The sequence below is a fragment of the Sorex fumeus genome, unplaced genomic scaffold (genome assembly GCF_029834395.1).
Source record: "Sorex fumeus unplaced genomic scaffold, SorFum_2.1 ptg000072l, whole genome shotgun sequence".
In the NCBI taxonomy this organism is placed as follows: domain Eukaryota; kingdom Metazoa; phylum Chordata; class Mammalia; order Eulipotyphla; family Soricidae; genus Sorex; species Sorex fumeus.
In genome coordinates, this window is record NW_026606129.1 from 36,532,073 (window position 1) to 36,550,453 (window position 18,381).

The 18,381-nt window shown below is 40.2% G+C and overlaps 1 protein-coding gene across 17 annotated transcripts in view; it reads right to left on the bottom strand.

Moving 5' to 3' along the window:
- CLASP2 (cytoplasmic linker associated protein 2) overlaps positions 1-18,381 on the bottom strand; it is a 170,349-nt gene that overhangs the window by 128,713 nt on the left and 23,255 nt on the right. For all 17 annotated transcript variants that reach the window (XM_056128922.1, XM_056128923.1, XM_056128919.1 and 14 more), the window contains exons 4-7: positions 16,872-16,963; positions 15,674-15,749; positions 12,793-12,890; positions 5,203-5,273 (exon numbers count right to left, since the gene is read on the bottom strand). In XM_056128922.1, the coding sequence (XP_055984897.1) occupies positions 5,203-5,273; positions 12,793-12,890; positions 15,674-15,749; positions 16,872-16,963 (337 nt within the window). The remainder of the gene's footprint in view (positions 1-5,202; positions 5,274-12,792; positions 12,891-15,673; positions 15,750-16,871; positions 16,964-18,381) is intronic.

Here is an 18,381-nt window from a genome sequence, read left to right on the forward strand (position 1 = left end):
GTCTGAATGCATTACAATGGGCAGGTAAAAGGCTGACAAGGTGTGGGGAGGAAATTGTGCAGAAGCTTTAAAAGAGTTAAATAAACCTTCATTATATAAACAATCTCCCTTAAAATTGATACTTAAAAACTGGTTTTCACTGTTCACTCTCCCACCCCCACTTTTTAAAATTTTTAAAAATTTTATAAAGTAGTTCACAATATTTGATTACATTTAATATTCAAATACCAATCCCACCACCATTACACCTCCCCACCATCATATTTCAAATGTTTCCATCTTGAACTCCAACCCTGCCCCAAAGCAGAACAAAAATAATTTAATTTGTACTGTTTGTTATGAAAAACCACTGAAAATGTTACAAAAAAGTTTCCTTAGAGGAAAAAGTGTGAAAATTGTAGTATTTCACTCAGGGCCATTAAATTCTTATATGAGATCACTAACATGTGGTTAAGGGTTGAGTTTTGTGTGTGTGTGTGTGTGTGTGTGTGTGTGTGTGTGTGTGTGTATAGCACTGTAGCACTGTCCTCCCATTGTTCATCGATTTTGCTCAAGCGGGCACCAGTAACATCTGACAACAAATTGTGAGACTTGTTACTGTTTTTGGCATATCAAATACGTAATGGGTAGCTTGCCAGGCTTTGCCTGTGCAGGTGAGATACTCTCGGTAGCTTGCCAGGCTCTCCGAGAGGGCCGGAGGGATCGAACTCGGGTGGGCCACATGCAAGGCAAACGCCCTTACCGCTGTGCTATTGCTCCAGCCTATATATATATATATATATATATATATATTTGTAAGAAAAAATATTTCTAAGATTAATTGCCTCCTACTTTAAACCCCATCAAATGTGGTGGGGTACTCTTGGAATATAGGTGGTGTGAGGTATGAGTTGTTGGGGTCGTGCAATCCATGAATAGGTTTATCTGTGGGTGAGGCTCGGCTGAGCATGTGGAGAGCGGCCGTAAGCATGGCAGCAGTTGAGTTCTGGAGGTTTTTGGCTGGGGGGCTGGGTCCCTTGGAGCTGGGGAGGGCCTCACCCATCCCCTCAGGGGCGCCCAGAATGAAACAGTCTTCCATGGTGCCCGATGGCATCCAGTCCCTTTTTAATGTATTTTTCATACCTATGAAAACCATTCAGATATTCTGGATGGCATAAAAAACATATTCTATTTTTTATGGAATCAATTTCATTCATTTCACTTCATAATAAGAATGTGAAGAGTTATTCACTTAATCATTTACTTCTGGTTTGGGGGTGACATCCAGCATGCTCAGGGATACTCCAAGCTTGGGGCACCATCAAACCCAGTGCTCATATATACGAAGCAGCATGTGCTCAATCCTCTGAGCTACCTCTTTGTCCGAGCCGGAGTGACAGCACAGCAGGTAGGGCATTTGCCTTGCATGCAGCCAACATGGCTGACCCGAGTTCGATTCCCCCGCCTCTCTCAGAGAGCCCGGCAAGCTACCGAGAGTATCTCGCCCGCATGGCAAAGCCTGGCAAACTACCCGTGACATATTCGACATGCTAAACACAGTAACAAAAAAGTCTCACAATGGAGACATTACTGGGCCCGCTCAAGAAAATCGATAAACAACAGGAGGATAGTGACAGTGACCTCTTTGTCCACAAGGAATAACTTAATTTTATTACATTCAATCATGGGTACTTTTATTCCAATACCAACTAATCACTTAATATCAATAATAGTAACAAAATCACTTTATATTTCCCTTTGTTTACTTGCTTCTGATTTTTCTTCCTCAGTAGGAATACATGCAATATTTTGGGAGGGGGTGGGGGGAGATATGGTCACATACAGCAGTGCTCAGAACTTACTCCTGGCCTCTGTGCTCAGGAAACACTCCTGGTAGTGCTCAAAAGACCAAATGTGGCACCAGGAATCAAGCCCAAGTCAACCATGTGCAAGGTTAAGTGCCTTACTCGCTGTACCATCTCTCTAGTCTGGGACGTTCAATCTTTAAGTAGAAACTTTAATTTTTACTGTGACATGATCTAATTTACATTTTAAGATCATTCTTGGTCTTAGAATAGAAAGAAAATAGGTAGAAAATAGATTTCAGGCGCAAAAATGGAACAGAAACCTATTTCGGTGGCAAAAGTTAAGAGACTCGGGAAAGAGTTTTAGCAAAAAATGGAGAAAAAATAGCATTCTGGGATATACCAGGATTTTCAAGGTAGAAATGAGAATAAGAATGTGGGATGATCTGTTCAGGCTCCTAATATGAGCCAGTGACTAGGTAAACAGCAGAAGAAACAAATTTGAGGGAAATAAAGAAATAAATAGTTTTACTTATGGGTGTGTTTATGCCTGAAATATCTGATTGGCATCCAAATAGAAATATCAAAGACACACACACACACACACACACACACACACACACACACACACACAGGCTAGAGCATAAGGAAGAGATGAGTGAGAACTAGAATGTCACACGTAGGTATCCTTGGCAAACAGTTATCATTTAAATTCTTTGGCCTGAACCAGGTAAGAGATTAAGAGGGAAGGGAGAAAGGCGGGGAAGACAGAGGGAGGAAAGAAAGATTTTAATGCCCATATCTGACCACACTCATTCAGATCATAATCTCCAATACAGAAAAGCTTCTTAGGATGCCCTCAAAGATAAGCAAATGCCAGATAACTAACCTTAATGGAGATAAGAGCTTTAAAAAATGGGAGCAGGAGGGGTAGGGGGCAGGGCATACAGATGGTAGTAGTGGGTTAAGGCACTTGCCTTACATATGCCTGGTCTGAACCCTGAAAACACATGGTAAGCATGGCCAGGGGCAGCACTGGGCCTTCAAGTACCATCAGGGTCTGGCAGGTGATCCCCAGAAAACAGGACCCTCTCAATGAATTGATGGCCCTGATGGCCAGGAATTGCCAGCCAGACCCCTGAGTACCTAAGAGTGGCTCCCTATCCTCCTTAAAAAAAGTGGACCCCATGCAAGTAATGCATACCTAGATTTGTAACACACATTTCTTCCTTGAAACTCTAACTACGTATCCTGTGATACACAAATGAGAATGCACTGTAAGTGATATAAACATGCACAAATCTCAATTCAAAAAATTTTAACAACTATTTCCCTGCTGATTCTGGTTTCTATGGAAATGGACAGAGGAACTGCTAGAAAAATAAGACACTTAAAACACCTTCTATTCAAAGAATAGGGGTGAGAAACAGCTGGCAGTCAGAGAGAGGACTGGTATCTCTCAACTAAATTTATGTTTCTGGACCTAAGTTTAGATTAGCGTAGAGAGGGGTTAAGAGAGAGGGGTGTTAGGACCATGGGAGAGGGAGGTGGGTACACTGGTGATGGGTGTGGGTTGGAACTATCTATGTGCATGATAGACCACCATTAACAGTATTGTAAAACACGAAATCTCAGTCCAAAAGCCTCTTTTAGAAAATAGATTAGCATAGACAAATATTTTTCTAACAATGAATCTGCCCTCCATCTATCTTGCTACCATACAGGGCTTAGTCTTGGTTTAATCCAGGGGAAAAGAGCAACGTTAAATAAGTGTCTGGCATCGTACTATTTAACTATATAACGAATGAGGCATTTTCTTCTCCAACATCATTTGCATTGCTAAGCTAACCACACAGAACAGAGGAAGGAAGGCAAACTTCCCCCTTTCTGGATCGTTTTTATTTGGAGGTGGGAGGGGGATACACATGTCCCAAGCTCAGAGGGCTGGGAAGCCATTCCCAAAGATTCTGAGCCAATCAGGGCAGCAGTTCAATGCTAGGCTGAACAGTGGTGCTCCTCAGGCCCCGTGGTGCTCGGGAAGGCTTCCAACACTGCGCCTGGTGATGCCAGGGAAACCGTGTGGAGCTAGGGACTAAGCCAGCATCCGCTGCAGGCAAGCAAATGCCTTAACCCTATATTATCTCTCCAGCCCCAACCATTCTCTCTCCTTTCTTTTTTTTTGGGGGGGGAGGGATGGGGAGGAAGCCCAGGGCTTATTTCTGGCTCTCGGCTCAGGGATCACTGCTGGCAGGGCTTGGGGGATCATAGAGGGTGCCAGAGATCAAACCCAGGCCAGCCACATGCAACGCAAGCCCCCTACCCACTATACTATCACACTGGCCCCATGAAGTTATTTTGCTAGGTCACCTATACTATCTTTGGAAATAGAATATATATACATACATATATATGTATACATATTCTACTATCACTGCCACTGTCCTCCCATTGTTCATCGATTTGCTTGAGCAGGTCCAATAACACTGTGAGACTTGTTACTGCGTGTGGCATATCAAATACGTCACGGGTAGCTTGCCAGGCTTTGCCGTGCAGGCGAGATACTCTCGGTAGCTTGCCGGGCTCTCCGAGAGGGACAGAGGAATCGAACTCGGGTCAGCCGTACATGGCTAATTAATAATAAAAGACTAAATTCCAGCTTAATATTATATTCAGTGAAACCAAATTCGATTGAGCAATCTTACAAAAAGAAAAGCAGCCATGGGCTGAATAGATGGTGCCAGGTTAAGGCGCTGGCCTTGCATGCAGCTGACTCTGGTTTAGATCCCTGGCACCACATATGATCACCCAAACACTGCTAGGAATGAGCACAGTGCCAAAATAACTGCAGGCAACAGCCGGTGTGGACTCAATCTCAAAGGGGGGTGCAGTGGGGGAGGGGGGAAAGAAAGCAACCACAAAAAAGAAAGCCAGATACTAATACATCTCTTTGAATTCCACTACTGATTTCATTCCAATTAAGAGTCAAAAATGATTATGTAGGTTAGGTTCCTACATCTGTGTCTCTTCATCACCACTATCTCTAACAGTATACACCAGTGGTCCTCAACCTCCCATCTGAGGGCTGGAGCTGACCCACAAGTGTAGAAGTAGAAGACTAAAGGTCTACAGTAGTGCTTATAACTGCCACACTATGCACAGGTGAGCAGATAGGCGCTGGGTCCACAGGTGTAAAAAGGTAGAAGAATGCTGGTGTACACCAGCATTTCTCAACCAGGACCTGGTTGCAACCAGAACATAGTAGGTTTTTATTTTTATTTTTAATATGTCCTAAGTTTCAGGTCACAACATCACATAGGCTGAATAAATAACATCATTTATTTAAAAATACATAATATATCTATATAAGTTTGTTAAAGAATCGTAGAAATGATCATGCACTGGAATAATTTATTCTTACCTTTGCAGACATTCAAAATCATACCGCCCGAATTTTGCACTTCATCAAATCTGGCAAAAATAACTTCTAACCTAGGAGTAAAGAATAAATTTCATTTGCTTTAAAAACAGTATGTAATTCCTTCACCATCTCCCTGAGAAAAAATAATTCCAGAGATTCAACATTTTCTTTTTTTAAACCACTCTCTCACTGAAAAAAAGATATAAAATCCATCAGCTTTGGTTGAGTAAAGTCATATTCAGGTAGCATTCTCTATAACTCCAAGTATATCTGTGAAGATAACAAAACCATTTTATCATAAAATTATTTCTCCAAGTCTATCAAAAATATTTGAGTTCTAACATTAAATCCATTTGGTTACTAAGCCATTTTTAAAAAAAACAGTGATGAAACTTAAAAGCAAACAAAAACAATAATTATAAAATTTAGTAGACTGAAGTAACAGTTATAATTGATATTCTGATTTTCTCCCTGTTGAATTTTGCTCAGGTATCAACTCTGGTATACTTCGGATTTTATATTCAAAGTAATTGTTTCCTATACTTCTGCCATTATTCATTTATCTATTTTTGGTCTTGGGCCATACCCAGCAATACTCAGGGGTTACTCCTAAAGGTGCATGGGGGACCATATGAGATGCTGAGGATTGAACCCAGGTTGGTCATGTGCAAGGCAAATGCACCACCTGCTGTATTGTATCCTGGGCCCATGCAAACACTTTTAATTTAGAATTTGCTTCCTGGGCCAGAGTAGTAGTACAGTGGGTAGGATGTTTGCTTTGCGTGCAGTTGACCTAGGTTGGATCCCCAGCATTCCATTTGGTTCCCTGAGCATGGCCAGGAGTAATTCCTAAGTGCAGAGCCAGAAGTAAACACAGCATGCCCGTGTGACCCAGAAAAAAAAAACACCCTAAAATAAATGTGCTTCCTGGGGCCAGAGTGATAGAACAACAGGTAAAGCTGTCTTGCATGTGTCTGAACCAGGCTCAATCCCTGGCACTTCATATGGTCCTCTGAGCCCTCCAAAAGTGATCCCTGCGTACTGCCAGGTATGGCTCGCAAAACAAAACAAAAAGTCCTTCTTATTACAAAAGCAATGTATGCTTACTATAAAAGAAAATAAGGAAGTAAGGTGGCGGGGGTGGGGGGAGAGGAAGAGAATGATGATGACCCACATTCACTACTAATGATGACATATTTATATGCACTTTTTTCTCCAGCTCAAAATGGAATCATATTGACAGCACATTTTTGTTTTTCTTTACTTTCCATGGTAACATGCTATGATTTATTCTCAAAAATATGATTGAGAGATTTGGGGAAGGAAAGAGGATCATTAGCACGTTGACAAATGACTTTCTGAATTGCCCTTATGTATCTATCACAAATTCACTTCTAAAGCCAAAGCTAAGCCTGTCATCATTTCCTATTGAAACTGAGAATACCTTTAGGTTTAGAGGTTTCAAAAAAAATTTTTTTTTAGTTGAAATCCTTCAGGAATTTATTAAAATGAAATTTCTAAACTTTAACCTCACCCCTTCTCCCCCCACTAAATTCAACAAAAATATTCCCACATTTGAAAGTACTTCAGTCAAAAGATACACGTCCCGTCACCCTACAGAGCAGACACTAGGCAGACAGCCCAGAGACAAGATGTGAACAAGATGAATTCAGGGAGGGAACAGTGGAAATGAAAGATGGACCACCAAATGAAGACCAGAGAAGCGAGAGCAGAAAGAGAACGTGGGGCTGGAGAAATAGTACAGCAGGTAAGGCCTTGCATGCAGCCAACCTGGGTTTGATTGGTTTGATTCCTGGCATCCCATATGGTCCCCTGAGCACTGCCAGGAATAATTCCTGAGTGCAGAGCCAGGAGCAAGGCCGGGGGTGGGGGTGGGGGGAAGAGGGAGGGAGAAGGAGGAAGGAGGAAGGGAGGAAGGGAGGGAAGGAGGGAGGGAGGGAGGGAGGGAGGGAGGAAGGAAGGAAGCGAGCAAGCAAGCTTGGTGAGGAAAATCGAGATGACCCAGATAAAATAAATACAACTCTGATGGAAAGATGAGAAAACCGAAATAAAAGACAAGAAGAGGAAGAGATGATGGGGAGGCAACAAAGTGAAGATCATTTGGGACCAGGGTGGACTATAGCCAATGTTCACCTCCACTTCACCCTGCTGTCAGCTGCTCACTTTGCTCTGTATACACTTAGGACAACTTCCTGGTTCTCTCCGCTAGGGTTCCCTTTCTTTTAACGCGTCTTCATTTTACCAACTTTATGTGAAACAGAGCCTGGTATTTATCTCGCATAACTGAGAGACTTCAGTCCCATTTCCAACTGAATGAAGAGTAACTTCACTGCTTTTTATAAATGCAGTCTAGTTTTAGTTCTAAGTAGCCCTCGCGGATCACCCTTAGCTCTCGTAACAGAGAACCATTACGTATATAAACTGGCAGAATGAGAGAATAGCTGAAATAGCACCCAAAAGGAGACCAGGGGGACTGGAGAGACTGAGTACAAGGAGTTAAGAGTGCATACTCTAGCCACCACCCCCTCCCCCTGGGTCCCCAGGACCACATGCCTCCCCAACCCCTGGCATTATCAGGTATAGCCCTGGAGGTCCCTGAGAACTGCCACTAGTGTGGATGACCCCTGACACCTTAAAGCCCCAAAACCACCACATTTTCAACTCCCTGCGCTGATTACCAGCCTGGGTGGCTGAGAAATGCCAGGAGCACCCTAGCCCCCCACTGCCAAAACAAAAAAGACGTCAATTTTTAAATTAATTTGGGAAAAAATATTAAAAATACAACAGAGTCCAAAGGGTCAAAAATATGATTAGCATATTTTAGAAGGTAAAAACAGAGGTTAGTAAAGTTCTAGTACAGTTTTGCCTCTGGGTAAGAGTAGAGGCTAATAAAAAAAAGTGCTTTAAGATGGAAATGGAAAAGTGACTCTTGGCAGGGTCAGAAAAATAATTCACAAGTATAATGTGAAAGAGAGTTATCTCTGAGATTATCTTTCTGTGACTAATAGCTTTATTTGGCAAACCCTACAGTTTATCGCTTTAAAGTGTACAGTTCCACAGTTTTTAGAATACCCTGGGTTATGTAACCAAAGTCCCAATTTCAGAACACCAGCATAGCAAGAAAACCATTAGCCATCATTCCCGACTCTCCCAATTTCCTCAGTCAGCACAACTTTTCTTTCCTATAACTTGACAAAGGTGCTCATTTCACAAAAAGAAAATCATGATATGCAGCATTTTGTGATAGGCTTCTTTTACTACAATGTTTTCAAGGCTCATCTATGTGGTAGCATGTATTAGTCACTGCTTCATCATTTGGAGATGGAACATTATCTACTCGTCAAGATACGGATTTCTGCTCTTGAGCTATTATGGATATGCATAATGCTATTCATACAGAATTTCTGCAGGAACATGTTTTCATATCTCTTGAGTATACAACTAGGAGTGGTAGGTATTTCTGGGTCATATGGTAATTGAGATCGGGCATGTTCAGAGTGGTATGGCCGTAGAGGGCTGGTTGCATTAGCACAGTGGGTAGGGTGTTTCCTTGCATGTGGCCGACTTGGGTTCGATTCTTCCGCCCCTCTCGGAGAACCCGGCAAGCTACCGAGAGTATCCCACATGCACACCAGAGCCTGGCAAGGTCTCCGTGGCGTTATTTGATATGCCAAAAACAGTAACATGTCTCACAATAGAGACATTACTGGTGCCCTCTTGAGTAAATCGATGAACAATGGGAGGACAGTGCTACGGTGCTACACGGTAATTGAATGTCTAACATTCTGAAAAACTACAAATGGTTTGCTAACGTTGCTACACCATTGCCCATTCACCCCAGCACTCCAAGTGTTCCAACTGCTGCATATCCTCATCAACACTTGTTATTGTCTGTCTTTTTAATTTTAGTCATCCTAGGTATAACTGTCTATTCACAATGCTTTTCAGATGGTTAGCAATTATACTCTTTGTATGTCTGTTGGTCATTTATATATCTTTTTTTAAAAAAAAAACAACAACATGCATTCAGGGCTAGTTCATGCTTTGCATGCATGAGCCCTCAGTTCAATCACTGACAATGCATTGTCCTGAGCACTCCTAGGTGTGGCCAAAGGAGGCTGGAGGGGAATCACTCAAATACTTCCCCTCCTGAAATTGGGTTACCTTTCACTAGTTCTTTCGGGAACTCTTATTTCTTGGTTATTTTTTTTCACTAGTTATTTTACTATAATGTCGTATAGTTCTTTATTCTTTGTATATATTATTTGCAAATGTCTCCCCCAAGTGTAGGTTTTATTTCTGTCTTTTAATCAATTAATTGTGCTTGGACACACTAGCAGGGGTGTCCTTAGCTGTGGTGCTTCCACATTCTGATCACAGTCTGCCAAAGATTACACAGTTCAGTTGCTTGCTCTCACACATGGCTGCAGTATAGCCAGAAATCACTAGTGATGCTAGTCAGGGTCATGCTCCATAACACCGGGGAACAAATTCACAGCCTAAGGCTTACAGGCAGTCCCATTAAGCCATCTCCCAGTCCCTTTGACTTTTTTTTTTTTCTTTTTGGATCACACCAAGTGATGCTGCTCAAGGATTATTCCTGGCTTTGCACTCAAGAACCACACCTGGTGGTGCTCAGAGGACCATACTGGAGTCTGGGAATCGAACCGGGGTCAGCCGCATGCAAGGCAAACGCCCTACCCACTGAACTATTATTGCTCCAGCCCCCTTTTGCTTACTTGATGGTGCCTTTCAAAGGAACAAATTTGAGTTCTGATGAAGTATAATACATTCACCTACTTTTTCCCTTTTGATTATGCCTTTGGTTTTTGATATAAGAAACCACTGGTCAGCACTTTCTAAAATTTTTATCATGTGAGACCTTTAGTTTTATGTTCCATTATGAGTTAGTTTTGGGGTGTGTCATTAGGAAGAGATCTAACATTATTCTTTTGCAGATGGAAATTCAGTTTTTAAGCCATTTTTGTTGAAAAGATTATTCTTTTCCCATTGAGTTATCCTGACACTTTAAACAAATACCAATGAACCACAGATGTGTTTATCTTGATTCTTTCCCACTGAACTACATGTCTAGCCTTATATCAATATGTCACATTGTCAGAGCTCATCTTAAAAAAAAAAACTTTTAGAGAAAAACATTTTAACAAGTATTTTAAAACTGATTTAAATGATCTTATGAATTATATTTGTTTGTTTTATCACGATCATGATCATCCTGTTGTTCGTCAATTGCCTCCAGCAGGCACCAGTAACATCTCCTTCGTCCTAGCCCTGAGATTCTAAAAAGTGCCACATTCAAGGCTCTTTCAGGGTTAGGAGAATGAGACCCATCATTGTTACTGGTATTTGGCATATTGGGTATGCCACGGGGAGTTTGCCAGACTGCCATGTGGGCAGGTTACATTCGGTAGCCTGCCAGGCTGTCCAAAGTAAGAATGTTTTATATGTTTGTTTATTGAAGAAGAATATTTGGGATGTAAATATAAGAGTGGGTGAAAGAGAATTCTAATCTTAGAGTATTTCCAACAAGAAACTTGAAAACCACACCAAAAAAAAAAAAAACAATATTTAAGAGACAGAAATTCCCTTTCTAAAACCTAAAGTTAAGATATGACCACTAGGTTAAAACAATTATTTTTTAAAACAGTCAACATTACATGTAATATTCAGTATAGTTCACTTGAGAATTAACACTACTGGGAAGAAGAAATTTTAGTGGAATGGGTAAATCGAAACTCATTCATACTTAATAAAAGTTTAGAATTCTTTAATATAAATTCATTCAGTACTTTGAAGATTCCAAATATTACCTAAAGAATAATGAAGTCATTTGCAAAAAAAAAAAATCCCTCTACATGTTTATAAAAGCAAATACTGCCGCATCTCATATAACTCTGTGTTTTGTGCCAACTTCCCACTCTTTGCTGCGAACTATCACAGAGAAGAATAACAGAGCACAGTCAGAAAGCCTTCAGCTTCTTCCTTTTTTTTGTCTGATAGATTTTTGTTTATTTATTTTTAATCTTTAAATTTTATTTTCATAAGGTTGTTCACAATTGATTACATTAAATATTTCAACACCAACCCCACCAGCATTTCACCTTCCCACAACCATTCAAGCCTGCCGACCACAGGCAGATGCTAGATAATTTATTTTCTATTGCTTATTATGAATATCATATAAACGTGGCTGCAAAAGTGGTCTCATGCTCCTGGAATTCTAAAATTGTAAATGATTGGGGTCTGGAGACATCTCTGTAGAGGGCTAATCCATTTTGAGATTCATTTGTGAGTCTCTCAATCAAGCCTTCAGCTTCTTAAACAACTAGCACAGCACTTGGCCTCAGGATCCACATTTGCAAAGTGGCTGGCTAGTCACTTGCAGGAGGAAGGAATCATAACTATAACTGGACAGAGTTAAGAAGTCAATGGCACAGTTCACTAAAAACCTTAAAGTATCCACTTATGATAAAACCACTATAAAGTTGATTCTAAGGTAGAGGGGGAAAAATTTAAAATTAAATAAGAAGAGGAAAATGAAATAAGAGAAAAATTTTCTAAAAATTAAATCTTTTAACAATCAGGGGCTGGAGCAATAGCATAGCGGGTAGGGCATTTGTCTTGCATGTGGCTGACCCAGGTTCGATTCCCAGCATCCCATATGGTCCTCGAGCACCACCAGGAGTAATTACTGAGTGCGGGAGCCAGGAGTAACCCCTGTGCATCACCATGTGTGACCCAAAAAGCATAAAAAAAAAATCTTTTAACAACTAATATGCCTTACAAACCGAAGTTAAATAAACAGAGTTATATCTTTAGCCCCTTTTAGGCTCAGTTGGTGCATTAGGAACCTCAGCACCAGCTGCAGAGCCCAGGCTCGGCCTCAGCAGACCACCATTCGGGGCTGCTACAGGCCCACACTCAGCTCCCACACTCGCTGGATGTCCTCTTCCCTGGTGCTGTGCGGGAAGGATGCCCCAGCGGCAGCTCCTGTGATGGGCACTGTGCTGGACCCAGCAGTGCCAGCTCCTGGAGCCCGAATCGAATTCTACTGGAAGCAATTCCAGAAAAGCTACGTATCTTTTAATATCTCTTGAGCTCTATTAATTTAATTCGTCTAGGGGTCACACTCAGCGTTGCTCAGGGGACGACAGGGTACCTGGGGTCAAACCTGCATCTTCTGCTTGCAAAGCTCTCTCAGCTCTCACTCTTGCCAGCCCACACTCTGGCCCTGATTTTTGAAACACTTCAGAAAAAAGAATTCATTTTAAATAAATACTTGGCCCAACTATACTTTGCCCACCCCTTCCCCCAAAACAAGGGGGTGGAGAGGTTAGAGAGACAATACAGGGGGAATAAAATAAAGCGCTTGCCTTACATGCAGCTGACCCTGGTCAATCCTGATTCGATCCCTACCAGAGCATACGGTCCCCTAGAATCCCTGAGCACCACTGAGTGACCCCCCAAATCTCTAAAATAATAAAAACATATCAAATAAAAACTTTTTAAACTAGTGGCAGAGAAAGTAGCAGAGTTAGCAAGACTTACCTCGCAGGGGGAAGTCCTCTCTTAGAAAGGTCCACTCTTACTCGGTCTCCCACATGTCTATAAATCTCCACTATAGCCAATATTGCAGCATCTCTCACCTGCCAAAGAATTTAAAACTTACAAATAAAACTTCCATGAGATATAATAAAATACTTCACCTCCAAGCACTACTTCAAGGTTAAGATTGGTAGGTGTGCCTCTAAACCCAAGAGAATATAGCAGGCCATTAATGAAACAAAGGAACCTTAGAAGAAACCTTGAGAGAAATCTTCAAAGGTTTTATGAATATCTAAGAAACATGTAATGAAAACTGCTATTACTACTTTTATTTTTTTTGTTTTTTTTTTAATTTTATTTTATTTTTATTTATTTTTTTATTAGTGAAACACCATGAGGTACAGTTATAGACTTATACATTTTTGTGCTTGGGTTTCAGTTATACAATAATCAAGTATCCATCCCTCCACCAGTGCCCATCCTCCACCACCACGGGTCCCAGCATCCCTCCCACCCGCCCATCCCCCCCGCCATTACTACTTTTAAAAATCCTCTAATTTGGGCAGGAATTGAGGTACTTGATTTGCATTTTACCCCCCCCCACCACACACACATACCCTGGCTTGAATGGGCACCATATATGTGGGGACCCAAGCACTAGCAGGAGTGATCCCTGAGAAAAGAGCTAGGACCAGCCTCTGAGCACTGATGAGTGTAGTCCCCCACGAAACAAAACAACAAACAAAAACTAAATGAAAATAAAATGGGTGAAGACTGTGTCAATAATTATAAAAATACAAATGACCACCATGGCTAATATATTTTCCTGGAATAAAACTAACTTTCAAGAACATGGTCTGAACTGAACTCATTCATATATACACCAAACATTTCTTAGCATAACCATCCACAATAGTTAAAAGGTGGTAAAAACCAAAATGTCCATCCATGAATGAATAAACATGTAGTGGAATATTGCAGCTCAAAAAGGAAAGGAAAAATATTCTGACACATGCTATAATACAGATGAACTCTAATGATATAATGTAAGAGAAACATGTCGATTACAAAAGGAAAAATACATGATTCCACTTAAATGAGAATCCTCGAAAAAACTCACATACGTACGACAAAGGAACCAGAGCGCCAATAGTATAATGGGCAGGGCACTTGCCTTGCACATAGTCAACCCAGGTTCGATCTCCGGGCATCCCATATGGTCCTCAGAGTCTGCCAGGAGTGATCCCTGAATGCAGAGTCAGGACTAACCTCCGGACTCTTGTGTATGGCCCAAAAATCAAATGAGAAAAAGTGAAATGTGGCTGACAGGAGTTGGGAGTAACGAGAAATCACTGTTTAAAGGGAGCCAGAGTTTTCTTCTCTTTTCTTTCTTTCTTTCTTTCTTTTTTTAAATTGAATCACCATGAATTACAACTTCACAAGGTTATTCATGATTAAGGTTCTGGCAAACAATGCTCCTACACTAATCTCTTCACTAGTGTCGACTTCCCTCCACCAGTGTCCCCAGTTTCCTTTCCACCACCCCTCCTGCCTGCCTCCTTGGCAGGCACTTTTCCCCTCTACCATGGGACAGTTTCAAAGATAAGGAAGTTCTTGAGATGGGGTGGTGAGGGCTGAGTAACCATGTGAAGGGACTTGACACCAATGAACTGTATGCTTCAAAATGCTTAGACTCCTAACTTCCTTTGTATGCTCCGCCAGGATTAAGTGTGGCCTAAAGATAGGGGGAAAAAATAGCTCTGGTCCCCTTGCACTGTCAAAAAAATACGAAGGGACAGTATAACTCTATGTAAGTTGAGAGGCAGAGCAATGGCAAGAGCATAAGAAACTTTATCCAGAGTTATTTCAGTAATGAGCTGTCTAATTTCCAGGTATTTGATTTAATTCTTCGTTTCTGTGTGTGATTCACTTCTATTTTCAGTACAGCATGGTCTGAAAAGACAGCTGATATAATTTCTATCCTCTTAATTTCATGAAGATATGTTTTGTGCCCCCATATGTGGTCTATCTTGGAGTTACTTCAAATGCTCAGGCTGTACCAAAAAAGGTTACGGCCAAGACTCAGCACTATGAGGATGGACCAAATTCAGAACATAGCCCTCTGGTATGCCAACAATACATGAAGCTCAGGTAAAGAATTATCTAAAACCATGAGATACCACAAATTCCCTATGTTAAACAGAGTTAAGACTGTTGTAGGAGACTCTTATACAAACACTTTCTGGAATAAGGAAAGGAAGCTGGGCTGGAGAGATAGTAGAGTGGGTAGGACGCTTGCCTTGTATGCCACTGACCGGAGTTTGATACCCAGCACCATGTATGGTATCACCACAAGTAACCCATGAGCAGAGAGCCAGGAGTAGGTCCTGATCACTCTTGGGTGTTGGTCCAAAATCAAAAACCAAAAAGATAAGAGAAGTTGACAAATGATCCCCACAATTATCATAGAGGAGGACCTAGAAGACAAACCAAAGTCATTGCCATTTGTTTTTTAAGATCCTTATCTTTCCTACTAGTCAAAAACCTGACAAACTAAATTATGTTGATATTATGTCTTTAAAACATAAAAAATGAGGTGAAACTGATTTTAACTCCCCGCTTCTTTTAAAACAAATTTTTTTTTCTTTTTGGGTTACACCCGTCGATGCAGAAGTGTTACTCCTGGCTCATGCACTCAGGAATTACTCCTGGCAGTGCTTGAGGGATGATATGGGATGCTGGGAATTGAACCCGGGTTGGCCGCATGCTATCCTCCAGCCCCTAAAACAAGGATTCTTGCTCTTCTTTTAAAACAGAAAAAGAACACTTTAAACGATATAATAAAACAAGAGTAGTTAATGTTTAAATATAAGTAAACTTTTACCTGACTGTTGGAATCTCCAAATAGGATACACAAATGTGGTACCAACTTGCTGAGGACTAGTGATTGAGCCCCAAAACTAAATACAATTTAGGGAGAAAAATAGAGAATTTGATTTTAATCAAATAGTAAACCAAATAACCATTGCTTTTTAAAATATATTCAATCAGATAAATATGGTGGAGAACACGGGCACAAATCATTAAAACATGGAGAACACGAGACACAAACAGTAACTAATTCTACATGTGAAATACAGAAACTTGTATAATCATGACTGACAATGAGAACTGTCAACAAAGATCTAACAAAGCAAAAGGTTCAACCAATGGCACTCTTTAACCTAGTCACCTATCAATCATTCAAGAAAATTTGAGTTCTTTTGTTTTGAAACAGTACTCGTTGAGACTGAGTATCAAATAAATCTGTATTCCAATAAGTTAAGAAAATTCAAAGATCTTTCTTCATGTTATACTTTGATGAGGTCATGGGTTGAAAACAAATGACAGGCTAGCCAAAAACCACGACAGTTGTGCAGACTGTCACTTACAAGCTCTAGATGGCAGAAAGGGCCATAGAGGAGTAGAGGAGAATAAAATGAAGGTATAGTTAGAGAAGAGGAAATAACACTACAGGAAAAGATCAAAGCTATTATATATCTTGTCTCACAGAACATGAAAAAGTAATTCAGAAAGAGCACAAAGGCCCCAATTTACAAATTCCTGCAGAAGGAAGACTTGCACTCTGTGCTACCCAGTGGGTCAGTACTCGGATTCACTTGTTCAGTCTATGATTTTAGGAGTCACCCACACTTCAGAAAGTCTAGAGCCAACACAAAGGAGGCACAGGAGAAACAGCTATCAGAAATACCGACAACTCCAATTAATTCTAAGCTGGGTACAGAAAACAGATACTAAGTTATCTGCTATGTGTTATACGATCATCTGTTCTGGGTGACAATTACTAACATACTGAGAAAAATTCCTTATCTTCTTTTAACAGCTTAAAATTAGTAACATGAAAGATAATGCATGCACAAAAATCTGATAAAGTTATCAAATAAAATATTTTATACCAGAGGTCAACTAACAACTATTCAAAATGTGTAATTTTCATAATTTTTCTTAAACTTTATGAAATGGACTTTTTTTTAAAGAAAAATTAAACAACAAAAAGCAGTTTTCAGTGTCATAAAACTTACATGCTTAAGGTTTCAATAAGACACAGACACATGCCTTCTCGAGATCGAAAATTCTTGTGCTTAAAACCAGAAACCAACTGTTCCCAAATGTACTATTTAAAAGAAAAGTAAACACAAAAAATTAAATTACTCATCTGTTAAAACCTTTTATATCTTCCCTACCAACCAGATGCTAACTGAATTTTCCCAACAAATCATCTGCTTTTCTACAAGTTGTTCGAAGTTTACACTGATGCTGTTTTTACCCATTTTAATATCTTAACCACTTTGGGTTTTTGTTTTCTTTTTTTTAAGTTTCACTTTAACTTTTAATTATCCTCTGAAAAACTCTGTCCAATACCTAAAAGCCTTAGAATTCCCAAGGACACAAAACCTCTTCTGAGCTTCAGAAACCTTCAACAACAATGCAACCATTCTAAGCCCACTAACCCAGTAAGCATTTAAAAGGCCCAGTGTTGCCTAGCAACTATTAAGTCACATGGTTTTTCAATATTTATATAATTCAGGCTTCTCTCCTTTTAAGACAGTATCCAAATACAGAAGCCAATTTGAACAACTCATTTATTGCTACCTAAGTTTGCTCTTATAAATGCAGGCAAGCCTGTACCATTTACAAAATTCATGTGTGTATATACACACTGTTACTTTCTCTTGCTCTCTCTCCCCACACCCACACATCCTGCTGCCGTCGCCCCAGATTCTGTATTCTACCTGGACACCATATTCTGCTAAGCTATCTGGAAGGTTACTTGAAAGTTTACCAAAACAAATATTTCAAATTAGTAATTCAAACGAGTTACCTCAGTTGGCAATATCAACCCAGGGCCTCTACCCTACATACATATTTCTTTTTATGTTCAGAGATATGTACAAAATGTTACCTTTAATCCTATAAAAGTACACCAAACACAAGTTAAAATCTGAATAAATAAATATTGAAAGATATGCAACAAAATAGTAATAAGGGTTCAATTCTAAGATATAAACTATCTGGAAAAACAATTATTTTTATAATTTAACATTCTCTGCATTTGTCAAAGATATGCATCATTTTAAACTTATAATTGACAACATATATCATTATGCACACTGTGAATTATTGCTTTTTCCATATAACATGAGCTACTCTTTAAAACTTATTTTCATGTGTAAAAATTCACACCCCAGAGTCTCACAAGTGCAAGGCCCGTGCCCTATCACTTGAGTCAATCTCCAGCCCTACATGACTATTTATTTTTGCAATTTTATCAAAACATAAGGGCAATTTTTCCCTACTATAGTCATAATGCACAAATTATTGAGCTGGAGGGAAAGCTCACTATGCTGAACATATGCTTTGTGTACAAGAGACTTAGTTTTGATCCCTGGTACTACGTGTCTCCTTCCCCATAGCACCAAGCTAGGTGTAGGCCCTGAGCACTGCTGGGTATGGCCCAAACTCACCCCCACCAAAGCAAAAAAAAAAAAAAAAAAAAAGGCACGTTGCTGTCATTGAATATTATGCCCCATA